At 41.8% G+C, this 21939-nt stretch overlaps 1 protein-coding gene across 1 annotated transcript in view; it reads right to left on the reverse strand.

Moving 5' to 3' along the window:
• The window catches only part of LOC121605601 (glypican-1-like), a 39036-nt gene extending 17507 nt beyond the window's left edge, over nucleotides 1–21529 (reverse strand). Inside the window, exon 1 of the mRNA XM_041935583.1 lies at nucleotides 21193–21529. Within this exon, the coding sequence (XP_041791517.1) occupies nucleotides 21193–21343 (151 nt within the window). The 5' untranslated portion in view covers nucleotides 21344–21529. The remainder of the gene's footprint in view (nucleotides 1–21192) is intronic.
• Nucleotides 21530–21939: the final 410 nt, after the last annotated feature.

Below are 21939 nucleotides of genomic sequence, written 5' to 3' on the forward strand. Positions count from 1 at the left end.
AATTAACATATGAATTCTTGAGTTATGGACAAAAATGTGTTGTTTGAGGTCACAGTGACCTTTGACCTTTGACAACCTAATTCTAATCAGACCATCTTGAGTCCAAGTGGACATTCGTGCAAAGTTAAAGAAATTCCCTGAAGGTGCTCCTGAGATACCGCGTTCACGAGGACGGGACAGACAGACAGCCCGAAAATGATGAACATAATGCCTCCAGTCATGGCTGTCGGCGAGGCATCACTAAAAAAAAAAAAAGCAAGAGCACAGAAACACACACACACACACACACACAGTCATAAATATGCAGAGCACTAGTTTCTGCCCAGCAGTGATAAGATAAACTCCCTCTGGGCTATCAACAAGAAAAGTGATAGTGTGGGTCTGGTTTGATTTTCATTTTATTTATTCAGCTTCAAATGACCAGAAAAATGGGCCGAAGAGGAAAAAGGCACAATGACAGCTGAATTACACACAAACATGCCACCAGGATTCTTTATGTGTGTGGCATCTGCTTAAAATTGTCGGCTACTCATAGCGATGAACAGTTCAGATGATGAGCTTCACTTTGGTGCATGTACGCATTATCCAAAGTTGCTAGCAAAAAGATTCTGGGAGTAAATAGAAAATCTTTTCCTGAATATCAAGAGTTCAGTGGCTGACATCTGCCGCGAAGCTGTGCTGCTTCCTAGAGGGGAGCTGATCAGCAGAAAGTGACTCCATGCAGCTCTGTAAACCAGGAGAGCGTGACACCATCACCTGGTGTTGTGTTTAGAATAAAACAAAAGAAGTAACCCAAAGAACCCATTTAACCTAAAAACCTCTTGAATAATCATCGCCCACTCAGATTTTAAACATTTGTGTACCCAGGAAGGGACACCTGCACCTGCTGGCTCCTGTCCAGTAAAATCCTACCTCACAAAATCATAATCACCATCATAATCAACCCTGAGTGCTCCTTCATAAGTTCAATCACTGCCTTCTATTCCTGGCCGCCGCTCAGCCACTTTCTCCTCTTACCCTTTTACCAGCAGCTCAAACTCAAACCGCCAACCTTACGGCCTCAGTCTGGTTCCTGTAAACTCTGAGTCAGGGAAACCTGTTCAAACTCACACTGGCCTGCTTATTATATGAGGAATCATTTATTCACCACTTAAGACTGGCATGAATCCTGATGAGGTAAATTCTTTAGTACTGATTATGTGGAAACGTCTGATGTAATATTTATGGTGATTCATTCATTTAATGGTGGATGTTATGCCAAGCAGGCATCACAGTTTCCCACAGCCCTCCTGGAGCTAAGTGCTGCATTAGAAGAACTGCAGAACCTTGTCCTGCCACAGGGTACTTTGCACTTAATCATTAGTGAATCTGTTCAATCTGAAACTTGTTTTTGGTTTTGCCTGCAGACGTATAACAGCTTACACTTGTCGCCATGGGGACCACATCAAGCCAGCATTGCTTAGCCATTCATTTCCTTTTCCCATCAAACGCATCTGGCTCTCACTTTCTTCTACCCGTCACGCCCTCCCTTTTTTCCCCTGCATTCCTTGTGGCTGCCCCAACATACCTGAGCCCGTCTCAACAAGCAAGAGCCAACCTCGGCACGTGTGCCAAGCAGGTGAACAGGTATCCTGCACAGCACTGCAGGCTGACAGGAAGCCACCCAGCAAAGAGCTGACTCAAAACCACTCAGCAACAGGAAGTGTGGCGTTACGAGGCTTCAGACTGGTGACATGCTTTCTGCCTGTCGCTGCGAGGAAACGTGTATACTTTAAACCTGTGCTCAGTCACGACTGTGGTGAAACTCAGATTAAACTCCCATCAAGACAAAGTTTCATTAATCAAGCCAAATACTCCAGTTCTGGCAACACCCAGATTTAATCAAAGACAGGATGCTGCTGATACAGCAGTTTATTTAAACGCTTGACAGCAGCTGTCTGTTTATCTCTGTTTGACACTAAGAATTAATTACTTTCTCTCGACTGTTATTCTTTCATAGCGGTGTGGTGCCATGCTGCTGGCTTGTACGTCAGACTTGGGAATAGTTATTGGTTTGGCTTATGGCTACAGACAGATAATTGGTATTTCCCCTCTGGTAAAATGCATTTTTAATGTTCATGGGAAGATGTTTTGCTCACAAGTTGTTTATTTCTATGATACGGCAAGCTGATTTTGATCCAGCATTCATCAGTGACTGGAATTTGTTTGCGAGTATATCACATATTTTCCCAGGAGAAGGTGAGATGAGCTGTTAGTTGCGGTGAAACGTGCAGATGAGTCTATTGTAGCTGAGCTCAAGTGGAGGGTGCAATCAGCTGACCTGATGGGCACTGATCTTAGAGGGATTAAAGATGGTTTCTACTGATATCCCATATTGTAATTCTTATCAGTGCCATCTGTATTTTTAATCCACTGATAATCTGTCTTCTGTTAACAGGAGCAGTTTAACATTTTAGGAAATACACCGAGTTCGATGAGAAGATCAAAACCATTGTCAAGTCTTTGCATTTAGAACAGAGTTGGAGGCAGAAGGCAATTATCTTAGGAACGAGCAAGCTTAGCTCCCTCGAAAAGCACAAATGGTCAGTTTTATTTGTGAGATTTAAAGAAATGAAATATATCATGTTAATTAAGGAACTTCAGGGGTGCTTCAGGGGTCCCCCCGTTTTCAACCTTCATGCTAAGCTAAGATAATCCCCACCTGGTTCCACAGTTACCGCAAAGACATGAGAGTCGTATCTATCTCCTTATCTCACTCAATGAAAGCAAGTAACAGTATATTTCCCAAATTGTTGAACTGTTTCTTTCAAATCAGGGGATTCAAACGATCCTACTTTTTAGTGAAAAATATTAATTGTTAAGACTTTTTTTTCCTGATTAGCTCACTGTGATCGTTAAAATTCTACCCCAGGACCAGTAGTATCTCGTTATAATTAACACAAATGAGTTAAAAAGTAGCCTTTTCTTTTGTGAACAGTAACTTTTCATGTTAGTTAAGATATACTTTTACCTCAAGTCCTTTTTGGGGCAATAAGGTACTTTGAGAAACTCTGGATTGATTCTGATATATTGACATAATCATCTCATTTTGCAGAGCATGGCTTTGATGGAAATTAGCCCATTTCTGGGTGGATAAAAAAGTCCTGTTGGGTTTTACACAGGTCGCCCTCTCACAGGCTGCTCCCACGTGATTGCCACAATAATTCTTTATGTTGCAAAGATTATGTTCCTAGACGCTTTAGGAATAATCTTATTGCATCGGGTGCCTGTGCTATTGGAGAAGGCAAATCAGATGCAGCGCCCTTCATATCACAGCAAGCGGTTTGGTTGGCATAGTAACTTGTAGTTTGAGTAGTTTGTTGACCACGTACTTTCATACTTGCTTAAGTAGATTTGTCAAATAGTTATTTTTGCTTTTACTTGAGTAAATATTTTTGGTACTCTACCCTGCACTAATCAGTGCACCTTAAACATGAGTAGATACAGTGTGGGTATGTAACAGTATAGCAGGCGAGCAGAGCTTTAATACACTTCACGCTTCATCCTTGTCGCTCCTTTATTAATAACTTTAAGTTATTAATAAATTAGTTTTTGGTTTATATCCTCAGCATCTTACAGTGGTTGAGAGCAGTCACTTTATCTCTTAATTAAATCATAAACCTCTATATATAAATTACTAAATGCAAAAGGCCCCACTTCCATCACTGTATGGGAGCTAATGAGAATACAAACACAAACATGCTTGCACACACACACATACACATACACATACACACACAAACAAACACACACAAACCCCCCTTCTGACCTTGATTAGATGAATCAGGGTCACCAGACATACAATTAAGACGATCCGGTCACTGGATTTCATGACGCACGCACACCAGTTACTAAAATTGTATGTATAGGCTTTGATCCATCTACACACCCCGATAAACAGACACACATCACATACATGCACACACGCACCATCATCCACCATCACACACACACACACACACACACACCCCATCACCCACCATCACACACACACACACACACACACACACACCATCAGACACACACCATCACTCGCTCAAAGGTATAAGCATTTAATGTTACTTCCACAGACATAATACCCTCAGGCTCTAGGTTACACTAAATGGAATTTACACACAAGATAATCTCTTATCTTTCCAACGCACTCACACACACACCGCAGAAAAGTAGCAGAAACTGTGGAACACTGCTGCTAAACCAAGTGAGCATCCAAACTTATCCCCAATGTTTTGAATCAATATCAAAATTTTGTTTTACTCGAGAAACTCGAGTGATGTTTCCAATATCTGAGACTGTTGAGGCATCTAGCGGGTCAAATGAGACGTGTAAATCCAATTACACTCCCAGCCACAGTAGAAGCTCCATCATGCATCTAACCTGCACCAACACTGCAGACTAATCTTTCTCAGAGGTCGGGCAGTGTACGCTGGAGCTGAATCAGCACACTGTAAAGCATAACTGAAGTCTCTCAAATGACTACTTTCCAGATGTTAGACCGTTGCTCAACCTGCTTTAGCTGCTGACAACTGAAGATTGGAGTTTGACAAACAGCTCTCCTGCTGGGTGGAGCATCACTGTTGTCCATTTAAAAGAATGAAACAATTAAACTGAAACTACCTGTAGCCGTTAAAGTACTTAATAATCACTTCCCAGCATTTTAAAAGATAATTACAGTTTATTACTACATGAATCATATTTTCTAGGTTTTTGCCATCATTTCTACCAGAATATATGTACAATGTGTTCACCAATTAATTAACATTGTATTGATGTGGAAATTAAATCACTTAAAATACATCAGGCTGGGCCACAGAGTCAAGATGTTCAGACAAATTAATTTCAAAGAGTAAAGAAACTGGATTGTTAAGGTACTAACCAAATTATCTGCTATAAACATCCAGTATGCAGAACTGCCTGGTTTAACTTTGACCCACTGTTCTTGCCGTAGTTGTACAGCCACAGTTTTTCTTTACTAGAGGAATTCTTGCAGATGCTTTTTTAGTTCCACCTGCAAGTTTCACCAACAAGACTAAGATCCTGCTACGACTCTGTGGTTATGAGTCTGAGCGTTTGAGTCTGAAATACATTGTTGATCACATGTTGATAATTATCAATAAAGTTGTCCATCATCAGTGTCATTCCACAATCTACAACTATATGGAATATGTCTCGACAGACTCACAGATAGACCACCACCACCACAACAAGGCTTTTTTTGTACTTTCTTTCCATTTTTTGATCTGGCCTTGACCCTTAAACATCCCCTTGACCTGTCGTCCAGTCTGCCTTTCTTTTAATTCCTCTCCTCACATCAGTTTCTATCACTTCTACTTCCACCCCTCAACTTCCTCTAATGTCATGGCCTCCTTCCTTTCATCCACACATCCCTGCTTTTCTTTTTTCTTCTCTCTCCTGCTGGGATGAAAGTTTGCCATAGGAAGTGACCTTGCACCGTGTTAGCGCGGTTACACTCTGCCTCATAGTAACTGACTGACCTCTGACCCCTGAAGCTGTAATGGACACATACATGCAGTGCTCACATACATGACACATGCCTAGCACAAATCACACATTATGCAGTGACCACATTGTAAATAAAATGTAAAATCAGTGTTACAGGACATAACTACCACTCTGACACACACACTCACACGCCCTCAGTCTGCCCCAAAGCTGCCATCACACACCACATCAAAGCGGCTTATTGCTGAGCAGTAAAAATGGCGCAGTGGTTTGAATTTATTCCCTTCAGTCAGACGTTTATTCCTGCTTCCCTTTCTTAATGAGCGCCTTACAATAACCCTGTCACTTACTGCGGCAAATTACTGCTACCTAAATGAGGGGCTGGTGGTACGCTTGTGTGCACGTATGTGTGTGTGAGTGTGACACTCTCTTCACCATTTAAGGGCACCTGTATGTGATTTAACGTTCCACATGGCCTTCCTACCAAAGCACACTTTTACCTTTTTACTATCCACCGAAGAGGAAAACGGGGGGTGTTGGGGCACAGAGCTGTAATGATGAAAGAGGAGAGAGATGGAGGGATGAGAAGGCAGTAAAATGAGAGGAAGAAGTGGTGGCGGTGGTGAGAGGAGTGAAAGATCATCAGTGGAGACAGAAGCAGGAGCAGAGAGAGAAAAAAAAGTGAAAATGGAGTAAATGATAAAGCTGTAATCTTCCTCTAAGAGTCTAATAAATCTCTATCTTACATCTTTTGTCTGAGATTTTGTGATTTAAAGTCACACTGCTCTTTTTTTTGCTGGCGTGTTTGCCGTTTCTCACAAATGACCGCATTACAGATTGATACAAAACTGACTTCCACTGCAGTTTTGTTACAGCTCATCACAATTTCTCCACAGCAAGCAGAGTTATTCAAAGCTCTGGTCAACATTCAAATCAATGAGGCTGTTTTGCAGCTTATATCAATATGTGCATGCTGACTGCACAAGGACTGGTGTAAAGTCCTCTTGTGATTGGAGACTGCACTGATTTAGCTGACACAGCTGATTCATTGTTTAGTTGATATTTCCATGATTGATTCATGTTAAGTCTGTTTTAAGCAAAAACTGAAACGTTCCACAACAGACATCACCTGCTTCCAGCTTCTCCATTGTGAGTATTTGAAGACGTAAATGAAGACGTCATTTTACAGTTGGTCTGGACATGATCAATCCATTAATTGAGAAAACAGTTGTCATATTAATCAATTCTGAAAATAATTGTTAGTTGCAGCCTTAATTCCACAAGACAAGGAGTCAACAACCATACCAGCAGCTCTGTGAGGCTATACTTAGGCACAGTGGTCTTTGAGCTAAATGCTAACATCAGCATGCTAACACGCTCACAGTGAAAATGCTAGCACGCTGCTAGCAAGCATATTGAGTTAGTTTAGCATGTTAGCATGCCAACATTTGCTAATTAGCACTAAATGCAGAGTGAAGGTTGTGCTAATGGGCAAGTTATTAGTTTTTGCAGATATTTAGTCAAAAAAAAAATATTGCACAGTTAAAATTTTGGCCTGATGACGACGCTAGAGGAAACATCAGGAGATACTATCAGAATTCATCCTGAGGGTGGCATGAAGGTAAGTGCATAAAATGCATAAAATGCCACCGCTTACAATCCTCCGTTTTGCTTATTCTTTATATAACATATTAATGGCTATAACTTATAAAATACTGTATTTATTGTTCCCAATATGGGCATGTCTAATTGGCAAAAACAAACATGCAACACAGAGGAAGGAACTACATTTAAGAATGTGAGATTTAAAAAGTTAAAGAAGCAGATAAAAGGAGAGGGAGCTGTAGGCAAACAGTGTTTTGGGTGAACCCTTCCTTATTTTATACTATTACTGAACCAAAAATAACCCACCACCCCACAGTCCAGCCCTGCCTGCTGCCCAGCGAGTGTATATGCGCGTGTGTTCACATGGCACCAACTTCGCCTTTTAATACCATAATTCTATGTCATTTCTGGGAGCAGTTAAAGGCTCTTAAACTAACTACTACTTTTACTCCCTTTCACTCAGTCTGTAAAAAAGCACAGCACGTGCCTACTAGTGTGTGCCACGCTGAGGAGAGTGACTGCCTGACTGTGCACATTTGTGCAACTATGTGGATAATTCTGGTGAAGGCAAAGGTCAAGGCAGCTATCTTTGACTGCTGGGATCAGCCCTTATTACAGATGACTGTAAACAAGGGATTGTGCTTCCCATTGACAAATCAAAAGGAGATTTAAGCATCCTGACAAAGAGTAAGTTTCGACATGTTGAATGAGAACAAGGGTCAAACAGACAGAAACATATATGGAATAAATCAGTGAGTGTGTGTGTTATTTCCTCAGTGGCAAGGTCATCGCATAGCTGTCTGTGAGCTTAGAACTGCTAGCACGTAGATTAACAAGGCAGGATTATCATGAGATTAGACATCAGCCCCTAATCCAACAGTACAGTAGTGGTGGTGGTGATGTGAAGGTGGCAAACAAGGTGCGTGTGTGTGTGTGTGTGGAGGGTGGGGGTTGAAAGGGTCACATCAGAGGCCGATTCTACATCGCTGCTCTTTCTCAGCAGGGAGCATCAAATCCCCGTGGACGGGGGAACATTCGGTCAAAGCCGTTTCCAGGTCAAATCTTCAATGTCAAAACAGTGAATGAAACTGAGTGAATGTGGCGATGAGCGCTTGATCAGAGCCGCTGGATGAACAGCCACGTGGTTTTTGGACTGAAGCATCGTCAGAGGTGGCTTCTGCCTTCGGCTTAAAAAGTACAAAGTGAAACAAACTTCTGTTCAGGGACCCAGCCATTGTCTAGAAACATGTTAACTATAGTGATGGCAGTGTATATACTGCAACTCCCATGCAGTTATTAAAAATGGGTTACTAGGAAAAACAGTCATTGTCTAATCTTGGGGTAGATTTTGCAGAGAGACATCATTTATCATCTGTTTCAGCATGATGCTGATACTTCTTATCCTGGTTTCAGAACCACGAATGAATCGCTGCCCACATGTCAGATGTTTTCCAACGACTAAATGGGTCTGGTGTGACAACCAGAGATTTGTAGGTGGGATTAAGAATGGGGACGCCATCCTCCATCCTTTGTCGAGCATGGTGAAGTAACTGTGCACAAGCCAGTCTGAAAAATTCAGACCTTTTTCACACTTTTCGTTTTTTGTTTTTTTTTCAATAGGGATTTTTTTCCTTCTTTCATCCATCCTTCAATCTCTGTCCATATGAACACACACAAAAACACAATTGAAGGACCAGGAGCATGCCAAACAAACAGGCAGTGATATATCCCTAACCCTGAAGCATGAAAAAAACAGGTCTTGTCCAAAAACCAGCGACATTGGATCTTTGTAACCTCCGTGGCGTGGCATGTTGCTCAATATAGTGGAAGAGTAACTGTACATTAACGTGTAAACACGTGAAAAGTACTGTCAGCAAGGTTGGCAACATGGTTTTGTTCTGTCCTCCGCTGGCCTTCATACCTCACTGGGAGCTGTTTCAGAAGAGGAGGAGCGGAGTTTTCTTCCTTCTGCCATGGCTAAGTAGGTTACGTAGGCTACATTCTTTTTGTCTGTTTTTACTATTGGGAGTCTGCGCAGGATGTTTTATTTTGAAAGCTTTTTACTGTTACTTCTGTGCCTGACTTCCTGCCTGAATGACAGCCATAAGCTCGGGCAGCCGTATCACAGGCAGAAGGCGACGCAGCCATGCCTGGTGGAATCTGCGGTTATTGATATGTTGCTGTACACCAAACAGCCTGTTTCATTACTGGAGCTTTGAAAACCAAATAATGTTTGGTGAAATTGACCAACTTCTGGTGAAAATCGTACCAGTGCCATCTGTCATAAGCATTGGGTTTCTCAAAGCCTGGGAAGAATCAAAATGTTAATCAATGTTTGCTCAACTGCTGTATAACATGAGTGGTAAATCTTTTGCAGCGGCTACGTCTGACAAGATTCAAATGAAAAGTCAGGAAAATGCAAAGCAGCTATTTAAATTTCATAGGGAGCACTTATTCTTCTGCTTGGAAGTCTATTCACAGAAATTCATGATTATGTCTCCCATGGTGCCTTTGGGCAAAGACCTGTACTGTGCAGGAGCCGCTGCACACACTGTGGAACATTTCGAAGACTCATATCGATACCCTGGTGTATCGTCAGGATATGACGCACGCTGTGTCTTCAAAATGTTATGAGCCAAGAAGCGGTTTCTATGCAGTTCGTCACCTCTATCAAATAAACTTCTCTGGCACTCCCGATGGCAAACTATCTAATAAAGCAGAAATGCCATAAAAATAACAATAAAAAATAACATGAAAAAGCGTCGGAGCTGACACTCGGGAGGTTAAAATGATAAAAAGGAATGAGAACGACTGGCTGTATGGAGCACAGGAAGGCTCACAGAAACACAAGCACAGCATGCATGCATAGAGTTTGGATTTTTCACAGCGATGTGTCTAATTATAGGCCTCTATCTGAGCCTCACATACAGAAACACATTCAAACACACACTGTGATGGCTTCTTTCTTCAGATGCAGCATTTGGTCTCAGGTTCCCCATTAACTAGCCACACCTCTCATGATATCCCATGGGGCTGGCAAAGAGTTGTGCGGGTGTGTGTGTGTGTGCGTACGTGTGTGTTAAATGTCAACAAATCCCCAACTCGCTCTTTCCAGGAATCAGAGCTACGACCTGGATTCAGGTGAAAGTGACAGCATGGTCCCTTATCGATCTGGCCTTTTAAACTCACCCCTCAACATTAACATCAATCATCTTTTCACCCCGCTCGCATGTAATGGATCAAAGATGATCACTGTCCCCGGTTGCTATTGGAAACTGGTGCCATGTCTGTTTGTCTTAGAGTGAAGAGCCGTGACAGATACACCTGCCACAGACATCCCGTCACACTCAACGAGATCTGCCTCTGATAATACTCTCCACTGGTGATCCTATCAGTGCTGTGGGTGTGCAGCTGTGACCTCTCAGTTAGGACACTGAGTGGCTTTTACACTAAGAAAAACAGCATCTATTGTATAAAAGCACTGAGCTGCTTCACATTTTCTTTTAAAGAGACCATTCAAGCTATAAAACAGATAAAAACCCTGCTGGGGTTTGAGGAAAATACTTACAAACTATGTGATTAGCTGTAATTATGTAATGTCTCCCCTGGTGACTGTTCAGTACATTGAACAAGTGTACAGCCACTCATTCAACATGCTGAGTCTAATATGGCATTAAAATATTATATATAATATATAAAACTAGATTTCATCTGCAGAAGACAAAATCTCAGGGGAATACATTATGTCTTTGAATTTTTTAAATGTTTTTTCTTGACAAATAACCTTTTTTCCTTTATTGATTGGACGCAGCCCGTCAAGCTGTTGTAGAGAGGTGCTGATTCAACTTTATGCTCATTTTGGAGGATGTGGTTTATGCTGTGGTTTATACTGACAATGAGGGCACAGTGAGGGTAGACTAAATAACAGTGTGTCTGTTGTACCAGCCTGCATTAGTTTTAGATAGGTGTACCTAATAAACTGGCAACTAAGTGAGGATAATCACTTTAGCACATAGTGTTATATCTAAAAAGATTTGTGAAACCTTTTTCAAAACCAACTAGATGAACTGAAAACTGTTTTCTGATAAACACACATTCATTTTGCTGTATCACATTTAGCAGTGCAGACTTGAAATAGAACAATGTGACTAATCCTTGTAATAACCAATTAATAGAAATCCAGAGGCCTTGTAATGCCTCACTGTACATTCTCTAATATGTCTGTCTGTAGATAACCCACTGAGGAGACTGCACTTGCGTCCTTCCCGAAATTACAAACCACAATGCGTGACAGTTAATATGCAGAGCTGGGAGCTGCAAGCCGCTGGACGTTGTAAGCCGACACATCTCATCCACTCCTGTCGTCTTTCCCGTGCTCACGAGACGTTATTAAAAATGCTTCTACTTTAGCTGAAGTGCAGATGAAGGCTTGTGACTGAGCGGTTTGTTACTACACATCTATATGTAGTGTTGCGCTATGTTACTGCAGGATACTCAGTTCCTTCTTCTCCTGTATCACATGAAGACAATGAGCGAATCAATTCAAATGCATGAGGGAAATGACACCACTGCCCTGTTTTAGCTCTTTGCTGAACATGAATTCATCTCAATTATTTAATTATCCTTTGGTCTACAAAAAGTCAGAAAATAGTAAAAATTCTCACTTTCCCAAAATCAAGTTGTCATATCTAAATCACAACAGTCCAGAGCCCAAAAATATTCAGTTTCCCATCATAGATGATGAAGAATTGGAGCTGGACTCAGTGATTGGTTCGTATTTTTGCTTTTAAAAAGCCTTTAATCAATTGTGTCAAATGACTAATATCTTTATCAAGTAATTGAGTTTTCAGTGACAACAAGCTGTTTGATTTCATTGTTCAGTCGTTTCTTAATGTGACTGTAGAATCAGCTCAGAAACCACCAGTATAACCAGTTCTGCACCAGTTCATTTCACTATGTAAATGCCTGTTGTACCAATAAATCTTCATCCCTTCAGTCCAGACACATTTACACACACATACACACACAGTGTATAGGGCCCCATGGAGCATACTGTATGTATGAGGAGCGTTGACTCATAAAGCAACTGAGCAACCACCGAGTCCACCACATCACACAAACAGCTCATCTTTTCATTTGGAAAACAGATGGACCCGACTCCCAGAGAGGGCGGGGGGAGATGAGAGGAGGGCTGGGAGGAGGAGGAGAAAGTAAAAATAGCGGCTGATAAGACGGAGGAAGTAAACATTAAAGGGAGGAGAGAGAACAAGGAGAAGAGGTGTGAACTCGAGAAGGGGGAGAGAGAGCGGAAGGAATGCAGAGGAAAAGAAAGCCAAAGGTTATCGAGAAGCAATACTGGTTTGTACCACATTGATTTTAGGTGCAAAGATTGATGTTAAGGCGTCGAACGTTTGCACTTTTGCTCCTTGGTTCTTTTTCTTCCCCCTCCTGCCACTCCTATTTTACGTGATCATCATGGATGCAGGAGGACTGTATGACTCTTTCCTCGCATTCATCAGTTTTATTTGATTTTATGTTGGCAAAGGAGGAATTTAATCTATTGGGCTTTTACCCACAGTCACTCTGGATAATAGCTTTAGGTTCATATGTAGAATGTAAGTATGCATTATGTGGCTGCATGATATCAGCACGAATATTTGCAAGTTTACTGGCATATCATGGAAGAAATCTATGCTAACTGCCCCAACTGTCCTTAGTTGTTGTCAAGCTTTCTGTTTTCGGTTATGGCACATATGCATAGGAACCGACCTTTCGCTAAACCCCTTCTTCAATTAGACACTGTCCAATCATAACTGTAACCAGGCACTGGCCTGTCTAGCTTTACATTTCTCAACATGTTAATGTGGTGTGCATGAGGCTCCAAACAATACTTGGATCTCATCTCCAGAGTGTGGAGCAAGGCCACTTTTTTGAAGTCTTTCAAAACCTAAAACATAAGAAATCATGTGTGAGGGATGGAATAACCTTTTGTATTTATCTGCTGTAACCTAAACTATACCTGTCAACATCAGCCGTCCCACCATCCTCACCACTGTCCACAGAACCCCTACATTTAGACAAGGCTACACACAGTGAATCCTAAAATCACCACTGGGTCACCACTTGCTTTAAAACATCATTAGTTTATCTATGTATGGCTTGAAGGACGTGTACACATCACTTAGACATTACGCTGTAATAGTGATTTTGAAAGATGCTGCTGGCCTCTGAGGCGATTGGTGGGAGAGGATGATTATGAAAATGGATGGGAGAAACGGTATAAATGCAGTCACTGGTGGACCGTGTTTCTGCACCTCTTGGGGCGCTTACGCTCGGCACATTTGTCAGAAGCATGACTTCAACTGACGTACAGGTAAGCCCCCTCTCATTTGGTGAGATACTTGCACAAACTTGTAGTCTTTTTGGCAAGTACTCCGTCCCTCTCATGTTCATCCGCCTTTCTTCTTCTTCTTCAATCAATCCTAAAAAGCCAATCTTTTGAAAATCTGTTGATTTTGGCATCTACAATGACAACTGTTACTCTTATCAGCCCCAGCTAACTAGTTACATGAGCTAACATTAGCTGCATGAGATGGCTGAAAACAACGGATGACGTTTGAATGTTTCCAGCTGACTCATTTTAAAACAAGAATCATGCAAAAGGGATCTTTAGTACACACTTCATGGCTACATGGCCTACATGATATTGTGCAAATAGACCAAACAAAGGATCCTCAGCTGATTTTTGCTCTTACTACAGCCCCATACACACAGCTTCGGCATGTTGAGAAATCCCAGGCTTGACAGACAGAAGTTACAGTTGCTAAACTATGATTGGAAAATCACTATTGGTAGTGAGCGGTCAGTTCTTCGACATTCACAAATATTTCCCTTTTGCTTGCACAAGCCCGAATTTTTTCAGCATTTTATAAAAAACGTCGGAAAATGATCAAATATAGAGCACAGAAGCAGGAGTATCAGAGCCGTTATAGTGACATCCATATCATGTCGATGAAGGAGAGATGACAGGAAAGGCAACCAGGACGGAGCCTCCTCGCTCCTCCCTCTCATCTTCCTCAGGTTTATCCTCCTCACGTCCTCTCCCCTCCACTCCTCCTCACCTCCATCTCTCTCCATCTCTGTCTGTCTCTCTCTCTCATGTTGCTGCATCAGACATCATGAAAGATTCACAGCTCTGCTTTTAACAGATCTTGCCAGCCAACCCTGCTCCCCTGACACGCAGACACAACCCTGCACTCATAGATCTGAGCCTGTCTATGAAAACAATGCAGAGATGGAAGCAGGAAAAACAGAGAGAAGTTATAGAAGAGTATGGAGAATGTGTGTGTGTGTGTGTGTGTGTGTGTGTGTGTATTTGTACTTGCTACACAGTGAGGACTGCATGTCTTTAACCGACAGAGTGAGGACATTTTTGGAAAGTGAGACATTTTGACAGGTCCCCACTATAGGATAGAAGTACAAGTATGTGTATGTGTGTGTGTGTGTGTGAGTCTGTGTGTGTGTGTGTGTGTGTGTGTGTGTGTGCGCGCGCGTGCGTGTGTCGACTGGGTATTCTGCGTTCCACTTGGTGGCGTGTGCTATGAGCGCCTGAGTGAGCATGTGATGTGTGACAGATGACGGACAGTATCAATTTCCTCTCTCACACACATACGCGAACGCTCACACACACACAGACAGTTCCACAGACACTGAGAGGGTAGATATGAGCCAATATCACCAGATGTAAAGCAGGTAAACTGTAAAATATTGATGCTGGATTCAGTCCACACATACATCTTGTCTTGAGCTTTATAGTATGGCAGTATATTCCAAGGTACCGTAAACTTAAAAATGCATAGAACAGAAATGTTCTTCAGGCACTATTAGGCAGAGCAAGGAGAGGGTGTATTAAGCTTTTATGTAGTCGTGCATATTGGTTGAAATGCAGACTGGTTTTGGCCTCACGGGGTCTTCTTCAGGGCGTAAATAAAAAACAAAACAAAAGTCCCTGGACGAGTGAAACGAGCGGCACCTGGATATCCTTCACTGTAAAATCTGCATTTCTCTACACATTTGTTACATAATTTTAATGCTGCAGCTGCTGATCATTTTAACCAATCAATGCAAAGTTCCTAGAACCCAAACCGACATCTTTTTATTGTTTGTCACGTCTAAACCAACAGTCCTAAACCCAAAGATATTAAATCCTCACTTTTGAGAATCTGCGACCTCAGAATGTTTGTCACTTAACAATTAATCGATTTGCAAAATTGACGATTGATTAACTTTCTATCGTTCAACTTACTGATTATTAGACTGTTCAATTCAGCAACATACACAGACACACTGATCATGATGATTAGTTCATAATTCTCAACCCGCCGATTAGTAAAAATCAAAAACTGTAAAAAAAAAAAAAAAAACTGTATGGACACATCTATTCATACTAATGATGTGAGCAGGTAGTAAAGTCAAAAACCACCTCACAGACAGCTGGACCAACGCTACAGTCTGTGACAGGTGGCTTGGATAGCAGAAACATACGGTCGTGTAATCACTCATCATATGATTCCACTGAGAGTCGTGATATTTAAATGGCGAAAAACATTTGGATGCTTGGCTGAAACAGAAATTTTGGTGCATCAATAAAAGTTAAATGTGACAAAGTGCAATGGAAACAGACTCAGCTAATTAATCATAAACAGTATATTTGCTGAAGTACTGTACTGAAGTACAGCTTGAAGGTACTTGAACTTTACTTTACTTTACTACATATTCTGCAACTTTAGACTTTTGCTCCACAACAATTCATAGAAAAATTGCATGTTTTAATACACAACAATTAATCTATTACTTTAGTTACTTGCCAGATTCAGGTTAAAAACATAAAATATAGTTGACATATAAATAATGGCATTATTAAAAGAATTAGACTTTTTTGATCAGCAGTGGGGAAATTCACAAGCTGCTTAGCAGTATACTATACAGCAGTATTATATATATAAATAGAAATAAATTAAATTTAGCCACAGGTCTACCAGCTGCAACATTACAGTGATAGTGAAGTACACATTAATGTAAAATATACCTGATTCTGAAATGGGCCTTTCTGCAAAATGAGTACTTTTACTTTTGGTGCTTTAAGTATATTTTGATGCTGATACATTTGCACTTTTATTTAAGTAAAACCATGACTTTTATTTGCAACAGAGTACTGCTACTCTTACTTTAGTATCTTCCACTACTGACCGTGACGTACATGAAGCGGGTGACTTGAACATAACCGATGCTTTCACTACACTGGAAAAATTCTGCTCTGTGTGGACCGATGAGGAGACAGACGTGAAACACATCATCTTTGTCTTGTTTTGGCTAAAACTTGACTAGTGAATGATAATACAGAATTATTCTTCAGTCGTAGGTACAGTGCATCTAACAAAAGGGCACCGATGTGTTTTAATGATGGCCCTCTAGTTGACAGAGTCTTGTTAAAGCATTATTTACTGGTAACTGTTTCCTGATCTACCAGTAATCTGACCTGAAACACAGTGTATCATGTTTAACTCTGTCATTCGAACACATCTTCCTTGCATGTTCTTTCAAACGACGAACAACGTGACAAATACTCAATATGTAGGCTACATAACACACACACAAACACACACAGGCGTCAAAACTCAATACCTCCCAGTGCAGAATATGAAGCGTGCAGGATACACAGGATCTCTGTTTCTGTGTGTCATATGATCACATGGGTGTGTGCTGCTCTGCACAGACAATGCATGTGTGAATGAATCTAAGTGTCTTCCCTGGAGAAGGTGTTGGCTTTCACTGACTTTTAAAAGCACACATACTCACACACTATAGGACCAGCTAGTCTTTAACTACTGACCAGGTAAAGGGTCCAGTGTATATGAGTTTAAAACGCTCGCAGGCACAAAGACAGACAGGCAGGCAGCAGGAAAGACGACTTCCATTCACAGGCTGTTAAACCTCCAGGACAATGGGTGCGAGCATGGAGTGAGAAGAATAGAGGCTTTTTTTAAACTCTGGGCAGGAATTAAGAGCATCTGCTTGTCATATTACACATGTTTTGCTTTGTAATTATTACATTTATCATATCCACGTACAAATACAAGTCTCACACTCTGTTTATGCCTGGCAATAACATGCATTTCAAATCCAGACTGTCCTCTAGAGCAGGCATGTCAAACTGATTCCATAAAGGGCCATGTGGCTGCAGGTTTTCGTTCCAACCAAGGAGGAGCACACCAGGCCAACCAATCAACATCAAGGGATCACTTAGTTATCAGCTGAAGACTGAGATCAGCTGATTAATTGATTCCAGCCTGGTGTGCTCCTCCTTGGTTGGAACAAAAACCTGCAGCCACACGGCCCTTAATGGAATCAGTTTGACATGCCTGCTCTAGAGCTAGCATGCTAGCCATATCTATGCACTGAATTGTATATTTTCCTTGCATATTGGCACACTGCACATCAGATTATACAGTTCCTTTTTGAATCTGCATGTACATATCTAAACTCATGGAGAGATGGAGAATTTCAATTGCTCGCCTTGAAATTATTTGTGACCACTATTTGCATGTCAGTGATGTTTGACTACACGAGCTGGTGGTTGTAACAGTTGCCAAAATTCACCTGTGAAAGTCTAAATTTATGCTTATCAGAAGCCAGAAATGCCAGCACTCATAAAAACAACATTCCTGACCACAATTTTGTAATCTTTAGTTCTGTTCAATGCACTTTTCTGTTAACACTACATCACTTAATTGTGGGGCTTTTTGAATAAGGTGCATGATATGTTTGCCAAGAGAGTGAAGGCTTACACATCAAAGCTCAACACTGTTAGACTACAGAACAAAATGTGTCTGAAGTAGAAAATCTAAACTAAAAACTTGGGTTTCAAAAGATGACACTGAATGCTTGGTCTTTAAATACTGACATATTTGTGATATTTTTTAATTTACAAAAGGGTTTTGTTTGTTTTTCTCAAACTACAGTACTGCAGAATTGTTTTGGTACCGAAATGCAGGTATTGTATTGCATTTGACACATGTACCCATCCCCAACCAGGAGTACTATCCTGTATATTGAGGTATTTGTCACTCAGCCATGTCAGTAAAGTGAAGTAACCTGCTCTACGACTTTTGTGCTCTGCAGATAATGCTAATCGTGAACTGATCGTGACTGGCAACAGCTGGGTCCTGTCCCAAATCATTAGGAGACTGTTTGTTCCTCCAAATGTGAGCCTGCACGATAAGGAAGGCCACAGGGCTGAGGCTTCTACGCATGTGTTTTCTGCGCTGAGTGATACTGGATACATTTAAATCATGCAATGTTGTGCTTTGATTTGTAAGCAATGGTTTTTGCTTCTGATGTGAAGGCTTTGTTGGTTTTACACTAGTTTCCTTGCAGTGAGACAGGTTTAAGTTTGATGTTATTCATATATTGAAACCATCATAATGATCTTAAACAAAGGGAATTCTGTCCGGTGTATCAGCATCGACTTGTAGTTACAGCAAATTATAAAATAAAGTAAGACTAAATTTGTGATAATTTGGTAATCAACCTAAATGATTACTTGAACTACAGAGCCTTATGGTAAAAAAAGACAGATTCCAGTTATCTTATCCTTAAAATCTTCTTAAATCCATCCAGCATGACTCTATCCTTTAGCGTTCAGACCGTTTCTAAGTTCTGACAGGCAACAGGGACATCAGACATGAATGTTTTTATGATCAGGTCAGTTTGAACCTTTGGCAGCAGTGAAAAGAAACAAAATCAAACAATGGAAAGTAGTTACTTTTGAGCTCTTAATTGTACTGATGCATGCTTGCATCAGTAACGGTGGATGCAAATGAAAACACTGGAACAAAAAGGTATGCAAATTGCAGTCTAGCTGTATCATCCAAACAATGAATATTCCTCCTAATGGCCATAAAGGTGCAGAAAAATGACTTCTTCCCAGGTTCAAACATGACTAACTCATGCACCAAAATTTGGTTTACATGAGGAATCTCACCCTGGTCAACAGTGACATCCTCCACAGTGAGGCTGACACAGGAGTGCAGACAGCCTGTCTCTCTCTGAGCAGAAAAAGCTAAATTTACCAACCCTGGGGTCTCTGAGATGAGAAAGATTGAAGAACCCCCTGTTGTGGGGAATTCTGCTGCCAGTCGCCATCTTTCTGTTCCTATCTAGTTGTCAGTTTTAATGGGTTCTAGGAAGAAAGAAGTCTTGCACAAATAACCAGAGCAGATCAAGGTCCAAGTGACTGAAGCATTGTGTTTTTCATCTGTCAATAAAAGATGAGTTTTTAATGGAAAGGGAGGGAGGGCGACGTGTCGGGTCTCTTCCTCGGCCGTCCATGAAACACAGACAGAAAACCTTAGTGACTCACTTGCTCTGTCTCTGTCAACCTGCCTCACCGTCTGTCTCTCTTTTTTCTCCTCCTGTCTGTTTCTGTCTCCACCTTTCTTTGCCTCACTCTTGTCTGTTTGTTGGTCTTTATGTCACTCACACACCTAAGCATTCACACGCACACACGCACACACATCCAATATTAATAACTCACCCGCCCATACAAGACGATTTTCATTGAGACACCATGAAATGACCTTCAGATCACACGCACTGAGCAAACCTCAATCTCGCCTCTCTTTCATCTCCTCCTTTGCGAGGCTTCCTGTGGCTTTCTTTACGTGTAGACAGACACAGGAAGAGACAAAGAGCGACAGATGACTGCCTTAAAGGGGAAAACAACTCAATTTCGTAATCCCCACTTTCACATGATCCTCCTCCTTCTGCACTTTCCTCAAGGCCAAGACAGTTTAATCAGCATTGGTGAAGAGTGGCGACCAGAGAGACCAGATACAGAGAGTTTGATGTGTGCTGTCTGGTTGACTGACTGGTTGACTGACTGAGTCTCGAGCTGATTGATTAGTTGACTGGCTGTGTAATTGACTGATTGATTAAATGCATGATTGCTTGAATGGTTGGGTGGCTGAGTGACTGACAGGAGAGGGTACCAAGATGAAACAAAAGCACAAAATAAAATAACCATCACAAATCTGATTCTCTTCTCTTGTTCAGCTCAACTTTTTCACAGCTTATGCTTATCCTGCGATCTTGCTGAGCTTCACTTGTTTTGGATATTGCCCCAGGCTGGCCTAAATTATTAGTTTATGCAAATGACAAAACAGGCCATTTCAGCATCTATTGAGTCACGCATATGCACACGCACACGAATACACACAAATACACAAACACACCACACCTGCAGTCCAGAGCAGAGCAGACAATGAAAAATGCCCCAGATCACATTAGTGTACTTCTGCTATTAGACATGCTGCCACAAGCAGAAAGCAAATCTATATTTCCTACCGTAGTTTATATTAATAGCTGTTCACACCTACAGCTCAAACCTCAGCAAACAATCAGAAATGCCCTGAATAGACAATAATAGCCCAACAAGACCGATGGCTTCCACCCACCTGCAGTTCTGCCCTCAGCAGACAATGAAAATGCCCCAGAAAGGACTATAATAGAGATGTGCAAGAGGGTCTATGGACTGGGAAACACCTCAGTTAGGATGGGTGCATTGCTCAGTGAGGGAAATAGTAGGCAGCATAATTGCACAATGAGACACGTTAACTGAGATGTAGCGCAATATAAGCACACCTGCCTTTTGGAACAATAAGACAAGTTAATGCAACTTAAAACTTGGCTCAACAAGCTTCAGGTGCAGGTTTATTAACATTCAAACCAATCCCAATGCACAAAGCAAGCATTTCATCCTTACTGAAAACAATAATATTTGGATATGTGTGTTAAGGAGGATTGCAATAGAAACAATAGACACACTGTAAATCCCTAAAGCTACTATTGCCAAAGGAGATGATAAATCCCACAAAACAAGGTGAACCCACTGTTGAGAACTGGCACATTACATCAAAACCTCCTCTGATATTTTATGTTTTTAATCACAAATATGAAAGCTGACTGAAGTGTTGTGAAGTGTGTGGAACTGCGTGTTTGTTGTTATTGTTTTTATGTAAAACTCACCCGAGATTTCTGTCTGGGGCACCCCCACTAGAGTGAAGCCCTTCCCGGTGTAGAACTGCCGCAGGTCGCTGCAGCTTCTCTCCGCCCCGGTCACCGGGCCCGGTGCTGCAGACAGACACGCCAACACACACACAAGCACCGGGAGACGCATCTTCACAGGAGTAGTCCCTTTTTCTTCCAGTCGATCAGAAAATCCTGAAGCCTTCTGGTCCGTGTGAATCGAACAGGAGAGAATCCCTGCCTTTAAAGAGTTTTCAGTCTGTCAGCAGGAGCAGAGTCCCCCGTTCAAAGTGCACGGAGCGCCGGTGAACTAACACACAGAAGAGCCGGGCGGCAGAAGAAGGCACCCGTGGCCAGTCCTGGCTCTTTCTGCGGGAGAGCAGAGCTGCGACGCGCGGCTGTAGGTGTCAGGTACACCCCGCTCTTCTTCCTCCTCCTCCTCCTCCTCCTCCCCCTCAGCGCTGCTGGCTGCGAGCTGCAGAGATGTCAGAGACAAAAGAGAGAGGAAAGGAGAGAGAGAGAGTGTGAGTGTGTGTGTGTGTGTGTGTGTGTGTGTGTGAGAGAGAGAGAGAGAGAGAGAGAGAGAGAGAGAGAGAGAGAGAGAGAGAGAGCAGGTGTCGCTCACTCAAAGCCGGTGCAGATCCACGCTCCCTCTATCGGGTCAAGATTATGGAAATCAGCCGGTTTAAAGGCAACAAAAGAGCAAAATGTTTGAAATGAGGGTTCAGTCAGCAGGACTGTCCGGTT

Source organism: Chelmon rostratus, chromosome 4 (genome assembly GCF_017976325.1).
Source record: "Chelmon rostratus isolate fCheRos1 chromosome 4, fCheRos1.pri, whole genome shotgun sequence".
Classification (NCBI taxonomy): domain Eukaryota; kingdom Metazoa; phylum Chordata; class Actinopteri; order Chaetodontiformes; family Chaetodontidae; genus Chelmon; species Chelmon rostratus.